Raw genomic sequence first — 10950 nt, 5'->3', positions numbered from 1 at the left:
ATATGGACAAATAAATACCATTTTAAATCTCTCGGAAAGGACATTTAGGGACTTGATGCAACTGTGCATATTGTACATATGTTGTTCTGAATTAAGGAGAGTAAACTACTTGTTCTTTATTGTTCATCTGCATGGCATACTTTCTCTAGCAAGGCAGTGTGTGTGCTGATCAAACATGAACTACACGTAATTTATTTTACATTACGCCAGTGTGACCCCACTTTAACTGCCATGGCTCAATGCTATGGAATCATGAGATTCTTAGTTTGCTGAAGCACCAGCACTCTTAACATCAAAACATCAATACAACAATACAGCAAAATAAGAATCCATCACGTCTCATCAATAGAATCAGCATCCGATCTCGTTATCCATTAATCCATTTTCCAGTAATCAATCAATTGCACTGCTTAGTTGAAAGCCTGTTCAAAGAGCCAGGTCTTCACTCTCTTCCGGAATGCCAATAAGGAGGGGACCAATCTGATGTCTGTAGGAAGGGCGTTCTACAGCCAAGGGGCCACTACTGAGAAGGCCCTGTCTCTCATCCCCGCCAGGCTTGCTTGTGACAATCCACACTTGTTCATTCGTTCAGTCGTTTCTGACTCTTCATGACTTCATGGACCAGTCCACGCCAGAGCTCCCTGCCGGCTGTCACCACCCCCAGCTCCTTCAAGGTCAATCCAGTCACTTCAAGGATGCCATCCATCCATCTTGCCCTTGGTTGGCCCCTCTTCCTTTTTCCTTCCATTTTCCCCAGCATCGTTGTCTTCTATCCATACTACAGCCCGGAAAACTTACAGCAACCCAATGAAAGCCTTCGACAACACATCACCATTATAATGCACACAATCTCTTTATTTTACAATATTATTGCTATTATTCTCATCCTCTCCTTTCTCATGCTTATACATTATAGCCCGCTACCCTCGTCTCTTTGCAAAAGGCGCGCGCCCCTTCCCACCCATGCCCGGGAACTGGGGCGCGCATGCGCACTTGAGCAGCTGCGGCCTCGCCTATACCTTTTGGCGCTACCCACTCTGTTTAGAAAGGGAGGGGCGGGGCCTAATCCCCGCAGCCACGTGACTCCAGGCGCCTGTCCAATATGGCGGCGCCCAGGGCTGCTGTTGACATGCTGCTGAAGGGTAAGTGCGAAGGGAGAGGGGGAGCCTGAAGAGTGTTTCTGCCAGAGACGCCTAGGGAACGGGCCACAGAGGAAGAGCGACTGCGCATGCGCTCCGCTTTGCCTTCCATTCTGAATTGTTCTCTACAGGTTGAGTAGAACTTACTCTTCTCCACTGAGATGTTTTGGGTGGCGGATTTTGGAGTCAGATTTTGGAATGCCTGTCATCTGCATTTATTTACACCATGGGAAATCTTGGAGAATGGAAACCACAAAACACAAAACGAGTTTCATTTGTTTCATTTCCTATCCCTTATGTGCATAGCCCAAAGGGAATCATATGCACAATATTTGAAAGCACTCTGTGCATGAAATGAAGTTTGTGTGTACTGAATTGCCAGAAAGCAGAAGTGTCACAGTTTCAGTCATCCATGTGAAAAAGTTTGATTGTATGGATAAGAATTTTGGGCCTATACTATATATTATTTTTAATAATGTGCACAAAGCTGGGGGATTTTTTGGTTGTGTCAGGAGCGACTTGAGAAACTGCAAGTGCCTTCTGGTGTGAGAGAATTGGCTGTCTGCAAGGATATTGCCCAGGGGACATCCAGATGTTTTGATGTTTTTATTATCCTTGTGGGAGGCTTCTCTCATGTCCCTGCATGAGGAGCTGGAGCTGATAGAGGGAGCTCATCTGCCTCTCCCTGGATTCGAACCTGCGACCTGTCGGTCTTCAGTCCTGCCGGCACAGGGGTTTAACCCACTGAACCACCAGGGGCTCCAAAGCTGGGGGTGGTGACAGCCGACAGGGAGCTCTGACATGGGCTGGTCCATGATGTCACGAAGAGTCGGAAACGGCTGAACAAATGAACAACAACAACAATGTGCAAAAAAAAAAAAAGATTTGTATTTTTTGTTCATTTATTTACCCTATTTATACCTCACCTTTATCAACCCTGAAGAGGATTCAAGGCAGCTTACATATGGCAATTATTCAGTTCCTTAAAACACATAAAACATCAATTCAGTTCAAAATTAATACATGTTAAACATTTAAAACATTACATTCAATGTATTGCCGAAGGCCTTCATGGCTGGAATCACTGGCTTGTTGTATGTTTTTCAGGCTATATGGCCATGTTCTAGAAGCATTCTCTCCTGACGTTTCGCCTGCATCTATGGCAAGCATCCTCTCTCTGAGGAGAGAATGCATCTAGAACATGGCCATATAGCCCAAAAAACCTACAACAACCCATTACATTCAATATTAAAATAATGCCATCCAGAAATCGTAGTCCAGGGCTGTACTGTCGTTATTGTACATATTCCAAGTCCATTATTGCACTGCACTATTCTCTGAAAGCTTGATCGCAGAGGCAGGTTTTTACTTTCCTTCTGAAGGCTAGGAGGGAGGGGGCTGATCTAATGTCACTAGGGAGGGAGTTCCACAGTTGAGGGGCCACCACTGAGAAGGCCCTGTCTCTTGTCACCACCAGTCGTGCTTCCGAAGCAGGCGGGACCAAGAGCAGGGCCTCCTCAACCGTTCTTAATCTCCAAAGTGGCTCATAGAGGAAGATACGTTTGGACAGGTAAGCTTGTATACTACCAGAAAGCAAGTATGTCACTGTCTCATCCACCTGTGTGGCCAATTTGGGAGTATTTTGAAAATTTGGAAAATGATGATAATTTATATATATAATTCATTATTTAAAATTGACTGAGTAGGTCTGCTCAATAAGGGATGCCCAACCTGTATGAGTAAAGCAAACACTGTGTGTTTCCCTTTCCCCTTTGGAAAGACACATCAGACACATTATATTAATGGATTCAAAGATAATTGGTTTCTTTATTAACAATCATGCTTTGTTGGTGAGGATGTATTTCTTCAAGTTATTTATGAGTTCTGTCGACCCTTTTGGCAAAGCTGTCATAGGGTTTTATTGGCAAGATTTATTCTTAGGTAGAGAGAGTGTGACTTCCCTAAGGTCAGCTGCTGGGTTTCTGTGGTTTATCAGGGATTCAAAGCCAGAATTGGATTTTCCAGAATCCAAACCCCCTACATCACACTGGATCATTGTTCTCACTGATTAAAAAAAAAATCCTTACTTGGTTCCCGGTTCTTTGAATGGCATGGAAGAGTAGACAAACTTTCCCAGAGCATGGCAACCAAAGATGAAGAAACAATAAGCAGTTCTCCAGAGCACCAAGGACCCAATTTCAACTCTAGCCATGTGAGAAAAATAAGGTTTAACATGTGGTTTAACCACATTTTTGGCACTCCCGTAAATTAACTGAATATATGGGACTGTCTTCTGAAACAGAGCATTGTTTTTTCTTTCCTTTTACCATTTCATGGAGTTTTATGCAACATTTCATTTTCCAGATGGGAAGTTGGCGAGAACTTTAGCCCAACTAGGAAAGGAATTAAGTTGGGAAATAAAAACAACAACAACTTTATTCTTATACCCCGCCACCATCTCCCCAAAGGGACTCCGGGCAGCTTACATATGGGACAAAACGACTACAAGACATAAAAGCAAAAACAATCCATAAAACAAAAGACATTAAAATAGCATCATAAAATACAACAACTGGGTACAAACACACTAAACATAAAAGTAAAAAACAGATTGCATTGAAGCTGACCAGGGCTTGGACTAGTTACTTTTTTAAAGGACATCTCCCAGTATCTCCTTCCCTACATTATGGGGGAATAAAGAGCTGGAGGAATACAGTGGACCCTTGATATCCACTGGGGTTGGATTCCAGGACCCATCCAGATACCAAAAGTTTTGGGTGCTCAATTCCTACTATATACAATCTCATATACAAAGGTGTCCCTTATCTCAAATGGTAAAATCAAAGTTTGGTTTGAGAAATTTTTAAAAAATACATTTTCAAAACATGTTTAGTTGGATACAGAATCAGCAATTACTTAGGGTTCGACCCTTTGCCAAAACCCAGCTCTGCCTTTCCATGCTGCTTCTGAGTTCTGCTGCCTAAAATCATGGCAAGCACCAGGATTGTTACCCAAGTATATGTAGATCTCTGTCATTTGACTGTTGTCCTGGTGGCAACTGTACTAATATAGATACAGCCAGGCATGTAGCCAGGGGGGGGGCTCGGGGGGCTTCAGCCCCCCCCGAAATTCTCATAGTGGTTCGCGAAAAGGCCTTACTGGTGCATTATTTAAACTGTTATGTTTATTAATATCATGATTTGATCACCATTCTCAATATATCCCATATGTATGGGGGTATTGGGGTAATGATACAAAAGGTTTGCTAGGCTAGACCCTCTTTCACTCAGACTCAGCCCCCCCCGAAACTCAGCCCCCCCCCCCCGAAACCCCCCCTGAAAATTTTTTAGCCCCCCCCAAAACGAAATCCTGGCTACGGGCCTGGATACAGCCATTAATTGGTTGAGATCTCATGGTTCTTTGTGTGTTCAGGCTTCTAATGTGCACAAATAACTTTATGTTCAATTGGTTGTAATATTATTGCTTGAATTGAAATAGCCTTTCCCAGTTTTAACTTATGTAATCAAGATAGCATTTATTCATTGTACATACAGGGTGGGCCAAAAGTCATCAAAGGGTTTCAATATTTAATAACTCCTTTATTTTTGTTTTTAATTTATAATGCCATAGCATCATATGCAATATACATAGAAAAATACATTATATTACATATAAAATATTCTAATTCCCCCCCCCCCCCCCCAAGTTATTAAAACACCAGACGCCTTTGTAACGTTTGGCCCATCCTGTATTACGTTAATTTGCACTTGGGGTGGGGGGTGGGTGGGTTAAACCTTTGTGCTGGCAGGACTGCTGACTGAAAGGTTAGCAGTTCAAATCTGGGGAGCAGGGTGAGCTCCTGTCTATCAGCTCCAGCTTCCCATGCAGAGACATGAGAGAAGCCTCTCACGGGATGGTAACACATCTGGGCATCCCTTGGGCAATGTCCTTGCAGATGGCCAATTCTCTCACACAAGAAGCAACTTGCAGTTTCTCAAATCACAAATAGGATACTGCCTCTTAAAATAAGCAAATAAAGTTTTGAAGAACATAGTATTTGGAAGTTCAAATTTTGTTGCTGTAAATAGAGAAGATATTTTGTGGAACTTGGACAAAATATGAATCTACTTCATTAAGAGGCTGGGAATGAGGAACTTGAACCAATGTGGGTATTATAGTGGTAGCATATGAAACAGGGAAAAAGAAAGGATGGCAGGAAATGTACTCATGAGATCATCTGTAGAAATAAAATTAGTACTTACTTCCTTACTGTCATCCTTAGGAAGTGCTGAGCAAACTGTGAGATATTATTATTATTATTATTATTATTATTATTATTCTTTTGAAATTAATGACAGGACCACATACTATTGAAATATCTCCATTTTATTTTTAGGTCCATTTTATACAGTATATGTTTACAAAGAAATGTGTCGCTTAAAGGGAGTTCATTCCCAGGGAAGTATCCATCAGGTTGTAATTTTCATTGCAACTAACTTACCCTATTGATGGCAGCTTTAAGAACTTTGTCTGCATTGAGTCCCAGGTTTCAGAGCTATTTTTGAAACAAGAAAAGTGTTTGCTGTACAGACATGTTTTTAATTTGAGCATTACTTTAAAGCAATATAGCTTTTGTCTGCCTGAGCTCTGGTAGAGTAGTTCTATGTAGATACAATTGATTATACTATTGTAGTAAATTGTAAATGTTCTAATTATTCATTGAAACCCTTTACAAGTATTAACAATAATTGCATAAGAGTGATACTCCCATTGCTAATAACAAAAATCAGGGTAATGCCCTTTGAAAACCATCTTAAAGGGCCATGAGAGACAGCAGTATCCTTATGCACGCTGATTTACTGATTTTGAAAAGCTGGATTATTATGGAGCAGGCACTCTTCGCGTCTTCTTTTAAGTGGCTCTCAATCTTCAGGAATATTCAGTTCCTGGATGCATGCTTGATTTTATATTTGAAATCTAAAAACAAATAAGAAGGCTATAATTTTTACCTTATTTGTAACTTCTGAAATGCAAAGGATCAGGATGTTGACCTATAAGAAAATAATCATGTTTACAAGTCACTTACCCTATTTCTTTGATTTTAAGACACACTTTTTCTCCAAATAAACATGTCTTAAAATGAGTACATGTGTGTGTGTGTGTGTGTGTGTAGAGAGAGAGAGGGAGGGAGGGAGGAAGAGGAGACAGATTTTTGTTGGTGGTACTGAACTTAGTGTGTGTCTTATAATCAATGGCAGCTTGATGAATTGAAGAAATATGGTATTTGATAGATCATTCCCTGTCTCTTTGCTCATTCTAGTAAAGCATGTTAAAAGTGGCAAAACTTTAATTTTGCTGCTGATAATATTAGGTTAAAGTTTATGTGGTATCAGTTTGCATTTTCCAACTTTATACCTGCACTGATTTATTATTTATCAGTTTATATCACAATATGAGAACAGATAGAGCAGACCTGTGTTACTAGTCTTTTTACTATTTTCTGCTAAGGGAATGGAGGATAGATTGTTCTATGAATCAATACCTGGTGAAAGAACAGAAATCAGGGAACAGGAATGAAGATTAATCTCTTGAAAAAAAGAGATGTAAATAGTAGGAGCTCGTGATGGCACAATGGCTTAAACCCTTGTGCTGGCAGGACTGCTGACTGATAGGTCAGTGGTTCAAATCCAGGGAGGGCGGGTTGAGCTCCCTCTGTCAGCTCCAGCTTACCCAAGATGGTAAAAACATCAAACATCTGGGCATCCCCTAGGCAATGTCCTTGCAGACGGCCAATTCTCTCACACCAGAAGCAACTTGCAGTTCCTCAAGTTGCTCCTGACACACACAAAAAATGTACAGGTACAGTACTGACACATTTTTAATATGTTAATAAAGGAGCAATGAAATAGTAAACCAAAAACAGGAAGGGCATTCCCATTGCCCAGTATCCCAATTATCAATCACTCATAATTCGTTAAAAATACAAATATTCTCAATATCAGAGGTGAAGGAATTGTGACATTTACAGAATTTAACCCTATTTGTGAAAATAAACCTTCAAGTAGGAAGGTGTTCACTGTTCCAGAGCCTTGCCACCAGCTAGTTTCAGTAAATCTTAAGTTTTTAACCAATGAGTTGGTGGTGGACTAGATTCTCCTATTGTTCTTGAAATACGTGTATTAAGCAGATCAATGCAATGAAGAGTCTAAGATAAAGGCTTACATTTTATTTGATCTTGAATTGGCTTGGGAAAGATATGTGAAAGCCTAAATTATATATTAATCCCACCACTAGTCCAAATGATTGTACACAATAAAGCAAATCTTCTCTTTCAGATGATTCAGAGATATGGGCCTCAAAGCCCATAACAAAACAATGTGCTTTTTAAAAAGCATGTGGCATCTTGCATCCCTCCTCCATATGTGGGTACATTGTTCCAAATGGGGTATACTCTTGAGAAAAGTCGTTTATTTCATTGCCTAAATGAGCCTCTAAAGGAGGAGGAGAAGTAGCTATTTATCTTCCTGTTTGGTAACCAGTGGTCACCATCACAAAATTTTGATTAAAATGCTGCTTGCAACAGCAAGAATGAAAATAGTTGCACTTTGGAAGGACGTGCTTTTGGGGAGTGGCATGATCAATTTTAGAAATTGCCTGTCTCTGAGAGGTTGATCAATAATGTGAATGACAGTGAAAGATCAACAATAACAATGCAAATACATTAGTCCAAGATCCTGTGCCCTGAATCTCATAGCTGCACAAACAATTGTGTAGTGGTTGCCAAGGGTCTGAGATCACGCCTCTGAGCACAGTACAAGGTGTTTGTGGTGTTTGTGTAGGTGGTGTTTTTGTGTGTTTTCAGATGTTTGGGGGGGGGGGGTAAAGGTGAGAATTATGGGTTGCAAGTTAACTTCACAGACTGTGTGACCTACAAGCCGTAATTGTGCCATCACTGATGTACATGATATATTATCCCTTGCTGAATCTTCCTTAACTAGAAGGATGTGGTGATTGTCTTCTCAGTTAGCAGGAAGCCATTGAGCAGCAGAATTTGGTGAAGCTATGGTAGTTTTGGACTATCGGTCCCAAAATACCACAGGCAGTGCCTATGCCAACTGAAGATCTTTGGAAGTGTCATTTTAACTCTGGGGAGTAGTTGAGTTCTTTATCGCTTCTTCTTAAACTGTGGATCCAGGCTCTAAATAGGGTCCCTTTAGCTCAGTGTTGGAGTCACAAAAAATTAACAGTAAAAGGTTTCTAGATGGCACCCATTTACACAAATCTGTTAGCAACAATGTTCTGGGTTTACATTGGGTCCTGCAGGGAATGCTTCAGCTGTACTCCACAAAAATGAAAACCAGGCTATTTAGTAAGCCTTGCAAATGCTCATTTCAGTAAGTGTTTTATTTTTATACTTATTTTATATAGCTATATACCTGCGGTCACATAAACATTTATTAGGAGGAAAGAGATCAGGAGTGGAAAAGGTTTAAGAAGCTTTGCTCTATATTGACTTAAACATGAATATCTGAACCGAGGTCCCCCTTTTCTTTACCATAATGTTACACTGATGCTGGGAATAAAAGTAAGCCATGAAAAAGTATAGTTTCTGGACCGAACCTTGCTGTGCTCCAGTTCTAACTCACTGCATGTTAGACTAGCCATAATGCCTCCTAATGCAATCTTCATGGATATGATATTCGTATCCTTGGGCTCTGCCAGGAGAATCTAGGGCTGAGCCTGATCTTTCCTGACAAGCAGGAAAAGAGTCATGTGGTAATCATACAATTTGACACCACAACCCTATGTGTACCAACTCTGGGTAAGACCTGTTGAATTAAATAGGACTTCCAGATAAGTGTGCACATGATTGCAGCCTCAATACATATACAGTTGTGTATGAATAAAACAGTAGTTTCTGATTTTCAGGATTTTAATTCACACCTTTTTTAGCAGCAGAATAAATTTGCCTTCTTAAATTTTTTCCTGCTGCAATATGGAAATGGGATATACACTGTGGACAAGAAGGTTGAGGAAACAGGTACACTGCATGATGCTAACTTGATTGCAATCAGTATTAAGGCCATAATTCTCAACACATTCACTTAAGTAAATGTGTTTAAGATGTGACAAAAGCACAATTCCATGAAAGGAAGACCTGCTGAATTCAGTAATGGGAGCGCAAATTCTTATATACCCAAGGTCCTAGCATGGTGTATGGTTTTCCTGGTTTGATTTTGTCCTATTTATTACATATTTTTGTTTGTATATGTCTTCTTTAACAATTGACGAGCGATTTTAAAATAGTTTAAATAAAGAATGATGGTCTCACTCCTCGTAGGATATACCTTGATGCTATCAGTCTAATTTTATCCCCTAACATCCTGCCAATTGTGGAAGAACTGTGATTCTCCTTTCTTGCAACAGCACAATAGAATCTCTCTATTATAAATACAGTAGTGGTGGCAGGTGACAATGCATCTGATGCACACAAAAAGTCCTGCTGAAATAAATAAGATAGCATTAAAGATGCTACAGGTTGAGCATCCCTAATCAAAAATCTTTTGCCGCCAGCTGTCCTCTTCTGACAGTGTTCCTGCTCATTTGCCCACAAACAGAAGCAGATGCTAGCAGGATCCCCAGAGATGCCCTCTAAAATACATACTGCATTTTTACCCTGAATACAGATATAAAGTCCTTATGTCATTAGTCTCTTAGGTCCACGGTCTCTCTCCGGACTTGCATCTCACCACAAAAGTAGTGAATGAACAAGACACGAGGCTGGAGAGAGATGTGAATATCAGTGAAATTGTAGGAGATATGAATTAATGCAAGGCACTATGCTTGGATTACCAACATTTCACAGCTTTGAAATCCACAAGCATGTGGACAATTTCAATAGAAAGGAGAACATGAACCAAATCTGGCTACCAGTATTAAAAAAAATTCTAAAATCAGGACAGTAAATAAAGAGCAACACTAAAAAAAACCAAAAAACCAGGGAATTTCAGACAGGAAACAACCAGGGCCAGTTAACACCTCCCAACAAAGGATTCCCCCAGGCAGGAAGCTGACAGGCTTTGAAGCTGCATGGCTATTCAATGCTGATCAAGCTGGCCATTTGCAACATTCACACTTGCCTCAAACAGACAACAGTTCTTTCTTCCACCCTGGAGATTATTCCACAAGTATATACACCTCACTTGCCTAGTTTCCAAGAGACCTCTCAACCTCTGAGGATGCCTGTCATATATGTAGGTGAAGTGTCGGGAGGTAATGCTTCTAGAACATAGACATACAGCCCGGAAAACTCACAGCAACCTAGTGATTCCAGCCATGAAAGCACTCGACAACACATTTCACATACAGTCTCCAGTCTCACAGATATAGTACATACTATGCCCATTGTTTGGCATATTGTTTAAATTTTCCTTCAGGTTATGTGTATAAGGTTTAAATGTAACATAAATTACATTTGTGTTTAGATTTGGGTGCCATCTCCAAGATTTCAAATATGTACATATATGTAAATACAGATATTCCAAAATCCAAAGCACTTCTGGTCCCAAGCATTTTGAATAAGGGACACTCAACCTGTTTGAGATTCCCCCCTCCCAGTTTGTGTTTATAAGTCTATTGGACTACAGTGTCCTAAATGTAATTCTGGTGACAAAGCCAGGGAACTGGAGACTGATTTAAATTAGCTCTCTGGTGACCTCCAGTCAATGCCAGGGTATGAAAGGTAATACAGACTTTATTGGTGTGTTTGTCTCACACCACAAGTTGGAAGTTCCTGGAAACCATGTCTTGC

The 10950-nt window shown here is 40.4% G+C and overlaps 1 protein-coding gene across 2 annotated transcripts in view; it reads left to right on the top strand.

The window, feature by feature from the left end:
• The first annotated feature begins 1070 nt into the window (after positions 1-1070).
• The window catches only part of METAP1D (methionyl aminopeptidase type 1D, mitochondrial), a 115890-nt gene continuing 106010 nt past the window's right edge, over positions 1071-10950 (top strand). Inside the window, exon 1 of one of the 2 annotated variants that reach the window (XM_060779079.2) lies at positions 1071-1142. In XM_060779079.2, coding sequence (XP_060635062.2) covers positions 1103-1142 — 40 coding nt within the window. In that variant the 5' untranslated portion in view covers positions 1071-1102. The remainder of the gene's footprint in view (positions 1143-10950) is intronic. The other variant, XM_067471533.1, reaches the window with a different exon arrangement.

The sequence above is a fragment of the Anolis sagrei genome, chromosome 1, assembly GCF_037176765.1.
Source record: "Anolis sagrei isolate rAnoSag1 chromosome 1, rAnoSag1.mat, whole genome shotgun sequence".
Lineage (NCBI taxonomy): Eukaryota > Metazoa > Chordata > Lepidosauria > Squamata > Dactyloidae > Anolis > Anolis sagrei.
This window is presented reverse-complemented; position numbering and strand designations above follow the sequence as displayed.